The sequence below is a fragment of the Coregonus lavaretus genome (genome assembly GCF_964263955.1).
Source record: "Coregonus lavaretus genome assembly, chromosome: 21".
NCBI lineage: Eukaryota > Metazoa > Chordata > Actinopteri > Salmoniformes > Salmonidae > Coregonus > Coregonus lavaretus.
Genome location: NC_140008.1, coordinates 42957284 through 42974785, shown reverse-complemented (window position 1 = coordinate 42974785; position 17502 = coordinate 42957284). Strand labels below are relative to the sequence as shown.

Sequence of the window (17502 nt, the reverse complement as noted above, 5' to 3'; positions counted from 1 at the left end):
CTGAAATAAATCATTCTCTCTACTATTATTCTGACATTTCACATTCTTAAAATAAGTGGTGATCCTAACTGACCTAAGACAGGGAATTTTTTACTAGGATTAAATGTCAGGAATTGTGAAAAACTGAGTTTAAATGTATTTGGCTAAGGTGTATGTAAACTTCCGACTTCAGCTGTACTTAGGTGTTTTCATACTGCTCTGTGCTCTGCCCAGATTTTTTTTTTAAATGCTAGGGGTGAATAGTATTGATGGTTTAACTGCATGTTGCTCAAGCAAGAGTAGAAGGCCCAGTACTACACACACATGTTATGTTCTTCTATTCTCGTGGCACCTAATTTATTTTCATTCAAAATCCTATTTTCCCTAACCCCTAAACCTAACCCTTACCTAACTCCTAACCCTAACCCCTTACCCTTACCCTAACCCTAATTCTAACCCTAATTGTAACCCTAACCCTAAACCTAACCCCTAAGCTTAAGATAGCCTTTGTCCTCATGGGGACATGGGACCCACGAGGGTGAATTCTCCTTGTTTTTACTATCCTTGTGGGGACTTTTGGGGATTTTAGGTGCCCACAATGATAGAAGAACCAACCCACACACACACACACACAAACACACACACACACATACACACACACTGCCTCACACTGAAGCGCCTGTTTGGTGGGGAGCGTGCTGGAACAGATCTGTCTTTCATGCTGAACCAGAAGCACACTATACCTCTTCCCCCCTCTCTCTATCTGAGTGTTTGTGTACCTTTGCTCTGGTGCTGTTTACCAGTACTCCTCCCAGTTTGTGTGTGTATATGTGTGTGGAGAGGACCTGTGTGTTTCGCTGGAATCCTGTCTCTCTCTGGCCGGCCTGCCACGTCAAATGACAGGCTGGAGCCCCGTGTCCTCAGGGAGCTGTGTGGCCGAACAGCCTGGCTGTGGTCTCTAGTCTGGGGCTACGGACAGGAACAGGACTGGCTCTTACTGAGGACTGAGGAGGACAACACTGATCTCAACTGAACTGAAGTAGCCATTGAGGAGTTACTACTGCTCTGGAGGAATATTATGGGAAACCCTGCCTTTTGAATCCTGTGGAATCCTCCCAGTGCTTTTTTAGCCCGTTTTATTTTGATTTACTTTGAACCGTTGGTTGGTTGGTTTGGCCTGGATATGAGTGGATTTCTGTACAGGGGCAGGTAAGGTGTTCAATCTGCTGCCAATGATATACACTCCCCTACATTTTGATTTGGACAGTGAAGCTAACACTTTTAATTGGGCTCATAGAATATGGTTCTGAACTCTTCTACATGAATGTGGATGCTACCATGATTACGGATAATCATGAATGAATTGTGAATAATGATGAGTGAGAAGGCATAAAGCTCATACCCCCCAAAAAATGCGAACCTCTCACCATTACCAATAACAGGGGAGGTTAAATGTTTTTGGGGGGTATGATCTTTATGCCTCTGTAACTTTCTCACTTATCATTATTCACGATTCATTCATGATTATCCGTAATCATGGTAGCATCCACATTAATGTAGAAGTGGGCCCCGTGTAGCTCAGTTGGTAGAGCATGGTGCTTGCAACGCCAGGGATGTGGGTTCGATTCCCACGGGGGGCCAGTATGAAAAAATAAATAAAAATGTATGCACTCGCTAAATATAAGTCGCTCTGGATAAGAGTGTCTGCTAAAATGAAAGTGTTCAGACACATATTCTATTCTAATTTAAAATAAAAGTGACTCCAAAGTGACACAATCAATTATTTACCAATAATTTGTATTGGGCACAACATAATCTGAAACACATCCAAAAGAAACTGCAAAGGCATCCAACAACTTTGAAGAGTCCCAATCAAATGGGGGGACTACATACATAAAGTGCATACATTTTTTTAACGGTAAAATAGACATGATGAAAATACCCTCAAATAAAAGGAGACATTCTGTACTGTCGCCTCATATAAAACATTTGATCTCAAATCCAAAATGCTGGAGTATAGAGCCAAATTAACAATTGTAGCTTCACTGTCCCAATAAATACGTAGGGGAGTGTACATGTGGATAAGTCTGAATAACTAGTTGTAGGTTTAGTCGTGTGCAGCTACTGTAGTTGGTATGTGTTTTTTAAAGGAAAATCTAAAGTTATTTTGACAGTTTGTCTTTGAGTGGTTTGCTGTGCTTCTGTTTGTTGTGTTGTGTGTTGATCTAAGGCTATCAGTATACTGTATATGTAATCAAAGTAATCACTCTCATGGGAGAACAGACAACCCATGTCATCAGGTTTTCTGATTCATCATTAGTCACATCACTGGTTGGATGATTAGTTTTATCTACTGGGAAAGTTTTTTGCTATAGGAAAGACTACATTTTAATGACAAATAGAAACGCTAGTGGCAACAATAGAAATAGGAAAATACCTAATTATATTGATGTAATCATAATGAAATAATTGAAGGATATTCATTATTTTGTTCACCATGTTGATTACTCAGACTTCCCTGTTGGTCCCCATGGCAGGTGCTGATGAGTAAGGGCTTTTTCAACTCAGCTCTGTGGGAAGTCCTGCTGTTGTTGTTGTAGTAACAGTGACCTGGTGGTCTGTCTGTCTGAATGGTTATTAGGCTTCTTCCACGGTTAGAACTAACACACACACACACTCAGATGCTGCCTATACAGGCCAGCTGTTCCCCCCGGCGCCATCTATTAGACTACCCAGCTGTCCCTAGTGCTGTGTCAAAGTGTCTCCCCTGTCTTGTCTCTCTCCACAGTGCTGGTCACTCTGCCCTGACCTTCCCTGGTGTTCAAAGCAAATGGAGAGGGTCTATTATGAGCCTATAGTGATGTCATCCATTGTGTCCGTAGAATCCGTACTCACTCACAGTGTTGTTTACAAGCCTTCTGACTCAGATAAATTAGTATTTACAACTCAAAGCGTCGCCTCTTGTGTTTGACTAATGATCCCTATTGAATATTCTATGAGCCTTGGAGTTATTGTTTGATATTCTGTAAATATGTTAGTACAGTGAGCGACAGCCCTTGCATAGAAGTGTGTGGTTTAAAAATCAGAAAGTGGAATGTTCAGTATGTGCTTGCTACACGTGTGTGAACACATTTACTTTTACGTCATTTAGCAGAAGCTCTTATCCAGAGCGACTTACAGAAGCAATTAGGGTTAAGTGCCTTGCTCAAAGGCACATCGACAGATTTTTCACCTAGTCGGCTCAGGGATTAGAACCAGGGACCTTTCGGTTACTGGCACAACGCTCTTAACCACTAAGCTACCTGCCGCCCCACATTCCGCTCAACCCAGTCTCTACTCCACCGCTCACTGTGTTCCACATAGTTTAATCACTAGTGTTATTTTATTAGTAGGGAGTAGGCACAATAGTTTTTCCTGACCACATGACCCGACTAGGAAATCATTTCTGGCCCTACTCTCAGATCAAACAGTTTTAGCACTTTTGTACGATTTGGATGGGAGTAATAAATAGGTAATAAATACTGGACGTTCGATGTTTTGTGTGTTTGACTAAAAAACTCTCTACTGTTTCAGGCACTATGCTGGTGATCGGCAGGCCCGTACCAATAGATTAGGACACATGACTGGTAAGTGGAGATTCACTCTGGCTCTCTCTCTCTCTCTCTCTCTCTCTCTCTCTCTCTCTCTTTCTTGCACTAAAGGGACTTTTCACCCTCTCTTACTATCCTGCTGTTGAACTCCCTTCCTGTTTGGTCAAACACACCTCTCACTATATTGCTCTTTTGAACTCTTTCTTTATTAACCCACCCAGCCCATACAAGGACATGTTTAGACCATACAGCTGTTATTAAAGACACTTTAACAAGTAATGCATCTGTGAATTATTCTGAGTACAAAAAAGTGTTAGAATGTGTTTGAATGTGCCCCCCCCCTTCCCAGTTCCTGTGTGTACATGTTTGGCACAGTGCTGTCGTCAATCATATGGGTGTTGTTTAATTTCTCGTACCCTGGCCTGGCCCTGTGTACCAGCAGTTAAACTTTAGGCCCGGGTCCAGGACATCTCCTGTAGCCTAGCCTATACACTATACAACGCACAGCTCTTTAATAATCTGTAATGAGCTTCTACTGCGTTTTTAAAGAACTGTCAGAAGTTTCAGCTCTGCCAATGGTTCTGTGATTAAGCCCCTCGGGACCTAACCCCGTATCCCCCCACTCATTCTATACCACCCCCCCTCCCCCCCCCCAAAAAAATCTGCCAAACACCCCTTCTCAAGGAACAAAACACACATTATTGTATCCCTGTGTGGTTTTCCTGTGAATGTTCCTGGTATTTTGTCGTTTTGAAGATAAGTTTGTATTAGGCCATTTGGAGCAGTTTCAGCTGGATCGGACCATACCATGTTGGCTAAGCACTAAGCAGGGCCCAGGGGTGACACAGCCTATACAGTGCATTCAGAAAGTTTTCGTTAGTTAGTTACAGTGAGGGAAAAAAGTATTTGATCCCCTGCTGATTTTGTACGTTTGCCCACTGACAAAGACATGAGCAGTCTATACTTTTAATGGTAGGTTTATTTGAACAGTGAGAGACAGAATAACAACAAAAAAATCCAGAAAAACGCATGTCAAAAATGTTATAAATTGATTTGCATTTTAATGAGGGAAATAAGTATTTGACCCCTCTGCAAAACATGACTTAGTACTTGGTGGCAAAACCCTTGTTGGCAATCACAGAGGTCAGACATTTCTTATAGTTGGCCACCAGGTTTGCACACATCTCAGGAGGGATTTTGTCCCACTCCTCTTTGCAGATCTTCTCCAAGTCATTAAGGTTTCGAGGCTGACGTTTGGCAACTCAAACCTTCAGCTCCACATATTTTCTATGGTATTAAGGTCTGGAGACTGGGTAGGCCACTCCAGGACCTTAATGTGAATCTTCTTGAGCCACTCCTTTGTTGCCTTGGCCGTGTGTTTTGGGTCATTGTCATGCTGGAATACCCATCCACGACCCATTTTCAATGCCCTGGCTGAGGGAAGGAGGTTCTCACCCAAGATTTGACGGTACATGGCCCCGTCCATCGTCCCTTTGATGCGGTGAAGTTGTCCTGTCCCCTTAGCAGAAAAACACCCCCAAAGCATGTTTGACGGTGGGGATGGTGTTCTTGGTGTCATAGGCAGCATTCCTCCTCCTCCAAACACGGTGAGTTGAGTTGATGCCAAAGAGCTCGATTTTGGTCTCATCTGACCACAACACTTTCACCCAGTTCTCCTCTGAATCATTCAGATGTTCATTGGCAATCTTCAGACGGCCCTGTATATGTGCTTTCTTGAGCAGGGGGACCTTGTGGGCACTGCAGGATTTCAGTCCTTCACGGCGTAGTGTGTTACCAATTGTTTTCTTGGTGACTATGGTCCCAGCTGCCTTGAGATCATTGACAAGATCCTCCCGTGTAGTTCTGGTCTGATTCCTCACCGTTCTCATGATCATTGCAACTCCACGAGGTGAGATCTTGCATGGAGCCCCAGGCCGAGGGAGATTGACAGTTATTTTGTGTTTCTTCCATTTGCGAATAATCGCACCAACTGTTGTCACCTTCTCACCAAGCTGCTTGGCGATGGTCTTATAGCCCATTCCAGCCTTTTGTAGGTCTACAATCTTGTCCCTAACATCCTTGGAGAGCTCTTTGATCTTGGCCATGGTGGAGAGTTTGGAATCTGATTGATTGCTTCTGTGGACAGGTGTCTTTTATACAGGTAACAAACTGAGATTAGGAGCACTCCCTTTAAGAGTGTGCTCCTAATCTCAGCTTGTTACCTGTATAAAAGACACATGGGAGCCAGAAATCTTTCTGATTGAGAGGGGGTCAAATACTTATTTCCCTCATTAAAATGCAAATCAATTTATAACATTTTTGACATGCGTTTTTCTGGAGTTTTTTGTTGTTATTCTGTCTCTCACTGTTCAAATAAACCTACCATTAAAATTATAGACTGATCATTTCTTTGTCAGTGGGCAAACGTACAAAATCAGCAGGGGATCAAATACTTTTTTCCCTCACTGTACGTTACAGCCTCATTCTAAAATTGATCAAGTAAATACAAATCCTCATCAATCTACACACAATACCCCATAATGACAAAGCGAAAACAGGTTTTGAGAAATGTTGTACATTAAAACAGAAAAAACGTATTTACATAAGTATTCAGACCCTTTGCTATGAGACTCGAAATTGAGGTCAGGTGCATCCTGTTTCCATTGATCATCCTTGAGATGTTTCTACAACTTGGAGTCCACCTGTGGTAAATTCAATTGATTGGACATGATTTGGAAAGGAACACACCTGTCTATATAAGGTCCCACCGTTGACAGTACATGTCAGAGCAAAAACCAAGCCATGAGGTCGAAGGAATTGTCCTTAGAGCTCCGAGACAGGATTGTGTCGAGGCACAGATCTGGGGAAGAGTACCAAAAAAATTTGTGCAGCATTGAAGGTCCCCAAGAACACAGTGGAAGAAGTTTGGAACCACCAAGACTCTTCCTAGAGCTGGCTGCCCGGCCAAACTGAACGATCGGGGGAGAAGGGCCTTGGTCAGGGAGCCCGATGATCACTCTGACAGAGCTCCAGAGTTCCTCTATGGAGATGGGAGAACCTTCCAGAAGGACAACCATCTCTGCAGCACTCCACCAATCAGGCCTTTATGGTAGAGTGGCCTGACGGAAGCCACTCCTCAGTAAAAGGCCCATGACAGCTTCCGTACTACCGCCGCATGATAATGGTCCAATCTAAATCAAAACTAATTTCATATATATATTATTTAGTATATGTAAAGACAAGATTAAATCAAGAATAGTCTGATGGGTGACAATATTAGCCTATCACTTGTGAATGATATATTATCAGAAACTTTTTTTTGTGACTTTTTCTAATCATAATTGCACACCTCATGTAGCCTAGCCCATAGGCCTATATGTTTTGATGAGGTTTGTACATTTGTACATAACTTCTTAAAATGAAGCACATTCATCCGCTTTACAATGTGTAGAGCCTAACTGGCATAGATACAGTACGCAGCGTGTGAGTTTCAAATTTGGGGAAGATCATTTTCACCATAAAAATGCACCTTTATAATAAAATAATGACATGCATAATCGCATTTGCGGGCTCTTTTGAGAATGGTGTTTTCCTGCTAATGGAACATTCGCGCTTATAGCCTACTGCCGTGTGCGCAATGCTGCGCTTATAATATGAAGAAATAGCCTAATAGTTTATCAACATTTTAAGTTAAACGTTCTGATCTGTTGCGTCAGGCTCATTGCTAAAAACAGGGTTTCTTTATGTGGTTGTATTAATTTGGGATCTATCGCATCTCACAACTGTCCAACTGTTTGGAATATTTATTTATAGTAGATTGACATTGTCAGGATGTCAGTGTGATGCGGTAGGACGAAGTCAGGTGCAGGACACAGAGCTAATCGAAACGTACTTTACTCGTAGGTAACGTAAATTACATAACCTCCACGCAGGGAGGAAACAAACTCGCTCACCAGACGACAACCAAACATGAACAAACACGCACAACATACAGTGGGAGCCAGAGAGTTAAATAGGGAAGTAATCAATTCCTAATGGGAACCAGGTGTGAACAATAAAGACAAGACAAGTAGAACACAGAAACATAGATCGGCAGCAGCTAGTACTCCGGTGTCGACGAACGCCGAAGCTTGCCCGAGCAAGGAGGAGGAGCAGCCTCGGTTGAACCCCCCCCCCCCCCCCCCCCCTTGATGCGCAGCTCCAGCCGTGCGCCGACACCGGCCTCGGGGACGGCCAGGAGGACGCGGAGCAGGGCCAGTCGGATGACGACGGTGGAAATCCCTCAACATGGAGGGATCGAGGATGTCCCTCCTAGGGACCCAGCACCGTTCCTCCGGACCGTACCCCTCCCACTCCACGAGATACTGCAGGCCCCCCACCCGACGCCTCGAATCCAGGATGGAACGGACCGAGTACGCCGGTGCCCCCTCGATGTCCAGTGGGGGCGGAGGAACCTCCCATACCTCAGACTCCTGGAGTGGACCAGCTACCACCGGCCTGAGGAGAGACACATGGAATGATGGGTTAATACGGTAATTCAGAGGAAGCTGTAACCTATAACAAACCTCATGGGAGTGGGCTCAACGGACCTCTCCTCTGTGTCATACAGTCGGGACAGGGCGTCTGCCTTAGCGTTCTGGGAACCTGGTCTGTAAGTAAGAGTAAACACAAAACGAGTGAAGAACATGGCCCACCTTGCCTGGCGAGGGTTCAATCTCCTAGCCGCCCAGATGTACTCCAGATTGCGATGGTCAGTCAAAATGAGGAAAGGGTGTTTAGCCCCCTCAAGCCAATGCCTCCACACTTTCAGAGCCTTAACCACAGCTAACAGCTCCCGGTCCCCCACATCATAGTTGCGCTCCGCCGGACTGAGCTTCTTAGAAAATAACGCACAGGGGCAGAGCTTTGGTGGCGTACCCGAGCGCTGAGACAGTACAGCTCCTATCCCAGCCTCTGACGCGTCCACCTCAACCTGCAATGCTAAGGAGGGATGCAGATGAGCCAGCACTGGAGCCGAGGTAAACAGGTCCTTCAGATGACCAAAAGCCCTGTCCGCCTCAGCTGACCACTGCAGTCGCACCGGTCCCCCCTTCAGCAAGGAGGTAATGGGAGCCGCTATCTGACCAAAGCCCCAGATAAACCTCCAGTAGTAGTTGGCAAAACCCCAAAATCGCTGCACCTCCTTCACCGTAGTTGGAGTCGGCCAATTACGCATGGCCGAAATGCGGTCAATCTCCATCTCCACCCCTGACGCGGACAGGCGGTGCCCTAGGAAGGAGATGGACTCTTGGAAGAACAGACATTTCTCCGCCTTCACATACAGGTCATGCTCCAACAGTCGACCAAGCACTTGACGCACCAGGGACACATGCTTGGCCCGTGTAGCGGAGTATATGAGAATGTCATCAATATACACCACTACACCCTGTCCGTGCAGGTCCCTGAAAATCTCATCCACAAAGGATTGGAAGACTGATGGAGCATTCATCAACCCGTATGGCATGACGAGGTACTCATCGTGCCCAGAGGTGGTACTGAATGCTGTCTTCCACTCATCTCCCTCCCGGATACGCACCAGGTTGTACACGCTCCTGAGATCCAATTTTGTGAAGAATTGCGCCCCGTGCAATGACTCCGTCATATTAGCAATGAGCGGTAGTGGATAACTGTACTTGATAGTGATCTGATTGAGACCCCGGTAGTCAATGCACGGGTGTAAACCTCCATCCTTCTTCTTCACAAAAAAGAAACTCGAGGAGACAGGTGAAGTGGATGGCCGAATGTATCCCTGCCCCAGAGATTCGGAGACATATGTCTCCATAGCCGCCATCTCCTCCTGAGATAGAGTATACACATGACTTCAGGGAAGTGCAGCGCCTACCTGGAGATTTATCGCACAATCCCCCTGTTGATGGGGTGGTAATTGAGTTGCCTACTTTTTACAGAAGGCGAGAGTCAAATCGGCATATTCGGGGGGAATGTGCATGGTGGAGACCTGGTTTGGACTTTCCACTGTAGTTGCCCCTATGGAAACACCTACACACTTCCCTGAGCACTGACTTGACCATCCCTTGAGAGCCCTCTGTTGCCATGAAATCGTGGGGTCATGAAAAGTTAACCAGGGAAGCCCCAACACCATTGGAAACGCAGGAGAATCAATCAGATAGAGACTAATTTTCTCCTCTTGACCCTCCTGCGTTTTCATCCAGAGTGGAGCTGTGACCTCCCTAATCAGGCCTGACCCTAAAGGGCGACTATCTAAGGCGTGTACAGGGAAGGGCACATCAACAGGAACAATAGGAATCCCTAAACTACGGGAAAACTGACAATCAATAAAGTTCCCAGCTGCGCCTGAATCTATGAGCACCTTATGCTGGGAATGAGGGGAAAACTCTGGAAATACAATATCAATACACATATGCGCAACAGGGAGCTCTGGGTGAGTCGGGTGCCTACTCACCTGAGACGGTCCACCAGGGCTTTGCCTACCGCCTCGACTCCTGAAAGACCCTCCCCAGCACCGACCAGCAGTGTGTCCTCCGCGGCCACAGTTTGTGCAGGAGATGGCTCTCCTTCCGGTCTCCCTAAGTGCAGCACCTCCGAGCTCCATAGGAGTAGGGTAGGAGGTGCTGGGGGATGGAATGGACGGCCCCTGATCCGGACGTCCGCGGGTTGCCAACAGGTTATCCAGCCTTATCGACATGTCCACCAGTTGGTCCAGGTTAAGGGTGGTGTCCCTGCAGGCCAGTTCCCGACGAACGTCCTCCGGGAGGCTGCATCGGTAGTGGTCGATCAGGGCCCTCTCATTCCATCCTGCGCTGGCAGCCAGAGTCCTGAAATCCAGTGCAAAGTCCTGTGAGCTCCTCCTCCCCTGTCTGAGGTGGAATAGACGTTCCCCCGCCGCTCTCCCCTCCGGTGGATGATCGAATACCGCCCGATAGCGGCGGGTGAAATCCTCATAGCGTACTGACGCTGTGTCTATTCCTCCCCACTCGGCATTGGCCCACTCGAGCGCTCTTCCAGACAGACAAGAGATGAGGGCGGACACGCTCTCGTATCCCGAGGGAGCCGGGTGGATGGTAGCCAGGTAGAGTTCTACCTGGAGCAGAAAACCCTGGCACCCGGCAGCTGTACCATCGTATGCCCTCGGGAGCGAGAGCCGAATCTCACTGGACCCAGGGGACGAAAGGGTGGACAGCGTGTGGGGGGTTGTGTAGTTGGAGGAGGTGTAGGACCACCACCTCACTCCCATCGCTCCATAGTGTTCAACACGCACTCCATTGCGGTGCCGAGAGTCTGGATCGTGGTCACCTGCTGTTGGACACGTTCCTCCATTGATCGGGACGAAATGAATGTACCTCCTGACGCCATATTAAGGTGCGTTTTTCTGTCAGGATGTCAGTATGATGCGGTAGGACGAAGTCAGGTGCAGGACACAGAGCTAATCAAAAACGTACTTTACTCGTAGGTAACGTAAATAACATAACCTCCACGCAGGGAGGAAACAAACCCGCTCACCAGACGACAACCAAACATGAACAAACACGCACAACATACAGTGGGAGCCAGAGGGTTAAATAGGGAAGTAATCAATACCTAATGGGAACCAGGTGTGAACAGTAAAGACAAGACAAGTAGAACACAGAAACATAGATCGGCAGCAGCTAGTACTCCGGTGACGACGAACGCCGAAGCCTGCCCGAGCAAGGAGGAGTAGCAGCTTCGGCTGAATCCGTGACAGACATAGGCTAGTGCTTTTGCTCTTCATTAGGCCTGCTCAACTTGTTGGCTGACAAAAAGTAATTTTGGACAGTATCTTCCAATATCTTCAATATGCTCCTCAGAATTGGATAAGGACGCTCGCAATTGTGTCCCCGATGTGTCTGTTTTCACTTGTAGCCTTCGAGAAATAAACGTTCACGTGACGGAGAGCCAATGTGAGTGAGAGATGCTTCGGCACGCAGCCGGGAGAAGGGAATTATAATTATTATAATAAGCTCAAGGCCACAATGGCCACTAGCCGCAAAATGTATGGATTTTTTAGGGGGCATTACAGCCACACAAAGGGGATGCAGTATCAAGTGCTTGTCAAATTGTGAATGATAGTGTCACACCAGCCTTCACTTTGGCTCCCCCTCCTGTCCAGCTCAGGCATTCGGCGTCGCCGGCCTTCTAGCTGCTACCGAACCTGCTGCTGGCAAACGCCCTTCATTCATCAACCCCGGACTTGTCTCGTCATCATTACACACACCTGGTTCCAATCCCCACTCTATCACAGTATATATACTCCCTCTGTCATTTGTCTTTGTCGGTCATTGTAAACTCAGCAAAAAAAGAAAAGTCAGCGAACTGTCAACTGCGTTTATTTTCAGCAAATTTAATATGTGTAAATATTTGTATGAACATAACAAGATTCAGCGACTGAGACATAAACTGAACAAGTTCCACAGACGTGTGACTAACAGAAATTGAATGATGTGTCCCTGAACAAAGAGGGGGTCAAAATCAAAAGTAACAGTCAGTATCTGGTGTGGCCACCAGTTGCATTAAGTACTGCAGTGCATCTCCTCCTCATAGACTGCACCAGATTTGCCAGTTCTTGCTGTGAGATGTTACCCCACTCTTCCACCAAGGCACCTGCAAGTTCCCAGACATTTCTGGGGGGAATGGCTCTAGCCCTCACCCTCCGATCCAACAGGTCCCAGATGTGCTCAATGGGATTGAGATCCGGGCTCTTTGCTGGCCATGGCAGAACACTGACATTCCTGTCTTGCAGGAAATCACGCACAGAACGAGCAGTATGGCTGGTGGCATTGTCATGCTGGAGGGTCATGTCAGGATGAGCCTGCAGGAAGGGTACCACATGAGGGAGGAGGATGTCTTCCCTGTAACGCACAGCGTTGCGATTGCCTGCAATGACAATAAGCTCAGTCCGATGATACTGTGGCACACCGCCCCAGACCATGACGGACCCTCCACCTCCAAATCGATCCCGCTCCAGAGTACAGGCCTCGGTATAACGCTCATTCCTTCGACGATAAACGCGAATCCGACCATCACTCCTGGTGAGACAAAACCGCAACTCGTCAATGAAGAGCACTTTTTGCCAGTCCTGTCTGGTCCAGCGATGGTGGGTTTGTGCCCATAGGCGACGTTGTTGCCGGTGATGTCTGGTGAGGACCTGCCTTACAACAGGCCTACAAGCCCTCAGTCCAGCCTCTCTTAGCCTATTGCGGACAGTCTGAGCGCTGATGGAGGGATTGTGCGTTCCTGGTGTAACTCGGGCAGTTGTTGTTGCCATCCTGTACCTGTCCCGCAGGTGTGATGTTCGGATGTACCGATCCTGTGCAGGTGTTGTTACACGTGGTCTGCCACTGCGAGGACGATCAGCTGTCCGTCCTGTCTCCCTGTAGCACTGTCTTAGGCGTCTCACGGTACGGACATTGCAATTTATTGCCCTGGCCACATCTGCAGTCCTCATGTCTCCTTGCAGCATGCCTAAGGCACTTTCACGCAGATGAGCAGGGACCCTGGGCATCTTTCTTTTGGTGTTTTTCAGAGTCAGTAGAAAGGCCTCTTTAGTGTCCTCTAAGTTTTCATAACTGTGACCTTAATTGCCTATCGTCTGTAAGCTGTTAGTGTCTTAATGGTGTATGTTCATTAATTGTTTATGGTTCATTGAACAAGCATGGGAAACAGTGTATAAACCCTTTACAATGAAGTTATGTGGATTTTTACAGATTATCTTTGCAAGACAGGGTCCTGAAAAAGGGACGTTTCTTTTTTTGCTGAGTTTATATGTTGCTTGTTTTCCTGAGAGGAATCTCTCCTACTATGTCCTGAGTACTTTATATTTTGCACTGTGGGTTTCGTCCCACTTTAAGCTATGGTGCTTTAATAAATTCAGTAGTTCTAAACCTGCGACTGTCTCCTGCCTACTCCTCTCTACACTTGTGACAGACTGTACAGCCTGCGCTAAAAACAAAGCAGAGCTCAAGCCTTTCATACAACTTTTTTCAAATCATCATTAGTCGCATCATGCAGCCTTAGAATGTATAAAAAAATCTAAACATATATTCCAACATTTGTATCACAACTAAAGTTACATAAATAACTCTAAATTAAGCATATAGGAGTACCTGTTTCTTTGTTAACCGCTCAACACAGAATAGCCGCATGTGCGCACTCCCTCAAATCGTTTGGAGAAAATATCCTTTCTATTTTATTCAGCTATGTTCAATTGTATTCTTCATACTATAAAATAATATAAAATAATGCCACGGAATTCTAAGCAAATCTTGTCTGCTAAATTAACTAGTGTAGCCCACAGCCATTTGGATAGCCAGATCAGGGCCTAATATAAAGACAACTCAGAGTATGCTATTCTGTTCTTCTGAAATAGACTACATTTTCTTCATGTTTCTTTAGACCATTCTAAAATAAATAATGGATTTATTGTGATGGAGTAGGCTATATTACATGGATTTATTAGACTTTTTAAAATGTAGATGTTCCTAAAGTATGCATCAGTGGCTTGTAGGCTATGTGTGGAAGCCAGAAGATGCTAAATGTGTTTATGTTACTTAACGGTCAATTACCTTGAGACCAGTAGTTATTTGCTTGACAATCACTGGCTGACAAAATGTTATGAACGCCACAGCCCTAATGACAGCCCGCTTGGAGTTTTCCAAAAGGCACATAAAGGACTCTCAGACCATGAGAAGCAATATTCTCTGGTGTGATGAAACCAAGATTGAACTCTTTGGCCTGAATGCCAAGTGTCACGTCTGGAGGAAACCTGGCACCATCACACTATGGTGAAGCATGTTGGTGGCAGCATCATGCTGTGGGGATATTTTTCAGTGGCAGGGACTGGGAGACTAGTCAGGATCCAGGGAAAGATGAACGGAGCAAAGTACAGAGAGATCCGTGATGAAAACCTGTTCCAGAGCGCTCAGGTCCTCAGACTGTGGCGAAGGTTCACCTTCTAACAGGATAACGACCCTAAGCACACAGCCAAGACAACGCGGGAGTGGCTTCGGGACAATTCTCTGAATGTCCTTAAGTGGCCCAGCCAGAGCCCGGAGTTGAACCCAATCAAGCATCTCTGGAGAGACCTGAAAATATCTGTGCAGCGACGCTCCCCATCCAACCTGACAGAGCTTGAGAGGATCTGCAGAGAAGAATGGGAGAAACTCCCCAAATACAGGTGTGCCAAGATTGTAGCGTCATACCCAAGAAGACTGGAGGCTGTAATCGCTGCCAAAGGTGCTTCAACATAGTACTGAGGTCTGAATACTTATGTAAATGTAATATTTCCAGTCTTTGCTTTGTCATTATGGGGTATTATTTAATCAATTTTAGAATAAGGTTGTAATGTAACAAAAAGTCAAGGGGTCTGAATACTTTACGAATGCACCATTAGGGATTTAATGAGACAACCTAAGTTCCACACCGTTACTAAGGCCGGGATTCAATCAATTGCAGATTGTGACTTTTCAGGATAGCGTCAACACACATGCTGTTGTTTTGCAAATTAAACACACTTTTGCAAAGTGCTATCCAGAAAGCCACTATCTGGAATTGATTGAACTGCAAATCAATTCACTTGATCCTAACAACCCTGTTAAGAGTTTTGACTGAGCGATGGCCTGATGAGAATCCAGAGGTGTTTTTATTTAAAACCAAATAAGATTTTTTTACCTGACAATTCTTGCAACCTATCAACTGTTTCATTTTCTATTTCCTAGATTTCTTGTGTGATGAGACAGAGAAAGGCCCTCCTCCTCCTCCTCCTCTCCAGACCCACAGCCTCAGAGAGTTTGAACAGGTAAGGGCTTGTCTTCCTCCCTCTTGTTCTTATGGTCTGGTACAGTGTGGTAGTTAGTGGAAAGTGGTGTTCTGGCCTGTCAGAATTGTCTGTTAATGTGTGTCTAGGTGTGTTGGTGATGATTATGTGGTAACTGAAGAGTCAAGTAGAGTATGGGTAAAAATGATTCCGGTCTCCTGTAGCTTCCCCCAATCCCTATCATTGCTCTCCTCACCTTATCCTTCCTGCATAATGGCCACGTAGAACTGGACTGTAAATAGCCCACACACCCAAGCACACAAAACACTATCGAGCACTCGTTCACAGAGACGTGATCACATATACACATAGAAATCTACATCAATTATATTGTGTTTGTGACGCAGTGCAGCTGTGGTATACTACTATACAGTAAGTGGTGTGTATGGTTGTGAATGGAGGAGGTTGGTTTCCCTCTCCACTAGTGCTCAGCCAGTGTAAAAGGTTCTGGGCTGAGCGCCAGGCTATTGTGGTTCTGATAGAACTCTGAAGGACAGGACTTCAGGGGAGGGAGGAAGGGGGAATCTGTGATTTGATATAGGGGTTAGGGGGAAAGGGTGGAAGTGGGGGCTGGATGGTTGAGGAAGTCATTGGGGTAGTCTAGTCACTCAGGGTAATCCAAGGCTTGGTTTTCCCAACGAAGCCGCTCGTGTAGCAGAGTCCCCAAACCAATCTAGCACAACGCATTGAATACTGGGAAGTGATGTTTGGGCTGGCTGATCCATTGTGTTGGTTCTAGCGCGACGCCGGCTGCCTTTGAAGTCTGTCTGCAGCCTGCGACTGGCTGCTTCATAGAGGGGATAGGATTAATCACGCTATGCATATGCTCGGAAACCAGACCCTAGGAAACAGCAACTCTTAAGCTAGAGCATTTGGAAATTGTGGGAGCCATGCAGATATCTAAAGAGACTATTATACAGATACAGACCCAGTCACTGGAAGGAGAACTATGCTAACTCAGTCTCAGGCTAGACACACACTGGTACTGCATTCGAACTGGAAAATATAAAAGTAGGGACAGAGAAAAGTGGGGACAAATTTCAGTTCAGGGAATGTCATTTTCTGAAATAGCCTAGATAGCAAATCTTGTACCATATGCTCTGGGTGGTAACAATGGATTTTGTATGCCAGGGGTTGGGTTGTCAAGACGGTTGTCTCCACCGTTGGGGTTTTGTTTACATATAATTTCATACGCAAAATACTGACAATGGAAACTACTGATTCATAAAAGAGGCCTCGCTATGTCAGTCATAGTAACAGCAGGTTCAATCTGTTAAATACACCTTTTCTCTAAATATATTTTTGATAGAACTTTCTGTGTCACTGGAAGTGCTATAGCAGTGAAGGCGATTTAATATAACACAGTATCTCTGTTGAACTGAATGTGTGTTTTTTCACTAAGCTCACAGTAGAGCAACAGAGACTAGTGCTGTTGTCTTAGCGGAGGGGTCTGAGTAAATGGATCCAGGTTACAGAACGGCCTGTGTGTGTGTGCGTGCATGTGTGTGTGTGTGAATGTGTGTCCATGAGTGCGTAGGTTTGTCTTCTTTCCAAATTTGTGTCAGTTTAAAGAGTCAATCTTCAACCCGCTAGCTCAAAGAAACATGAACCTGCCAGACTAGCATTTGTAACTGTCAAACATCTCTTGACTGCAATCCTGAGGTTTCATGGGAAAAATATCAGAAAGTCAAAATACCCTTTCTCAAATAGCATTTATTAGTCCATTTCAGAAATTGAAGGCATATGCCTGCCTGTAAATGTGAATTAAAACGACCACAGAAACACTTAAAATGATATAAGAGTTGGGTATAATTTAGGCCATTAAAACCTCACGACAAATTACAATTGCTAATCTGTTATTTTGCCCTTAGTCTGAATGTGCCGTACTCCAAAACCACATAATATGAAAGGTCTTTTAAAGCAGAATTACTGTAGAGTGGAGTGGCAGTCGAATACAGTCCGTCTGCCATACACCCAAACAATCCCACCCAGACCCACAGCCCATAGGGTTCAAGACAGCAGAATTCGGTGCCTATTTGTCATTCTTTATCTCCATAGCTTGTTCTCTCTCTCTCTCTTTCTCTC

At 45.7% G+C, this 17502-nt stretch overlaps 1 protein-coding gene and 1 long non-coding RNA gene across 2 annotated transcripts in view; both read left to right on the top strand.

The window, feature by feature from the left end:
* Nucleotides 1–644: 644 nt before the first annotated feature.
* LOC311148435 lies at nt 645–15399 on the top strand. The gene is made up of 3 exons (XR_014614903.1): nt 645–1188; nt 3553–3605; nt 15320–15399. It is a non-coding gene; the product is annotated as an uncharacterized lncRNA (long non-coding RNA).
* A 152-nt stretch (nt 15400–15551) lies between these two features.
* The window catches only part of LOC311149164 (myomegalin-like), a gene marked incomplete at its 5' end in the record, with an annotated part of 20688 nt that continues 18737 nt past the window's right edge, over nt 15552–17502 (top strand). Inside the window, one exon of the mRNA XM_084186248.1 lies at nt 15552–15555. Within this exon, the coding sequence (XP_084042374.1) occupies nt 15552–15555 (4 nt within the window). The remainder of the gene's footprint in view (nt 15556–17502) is intronic.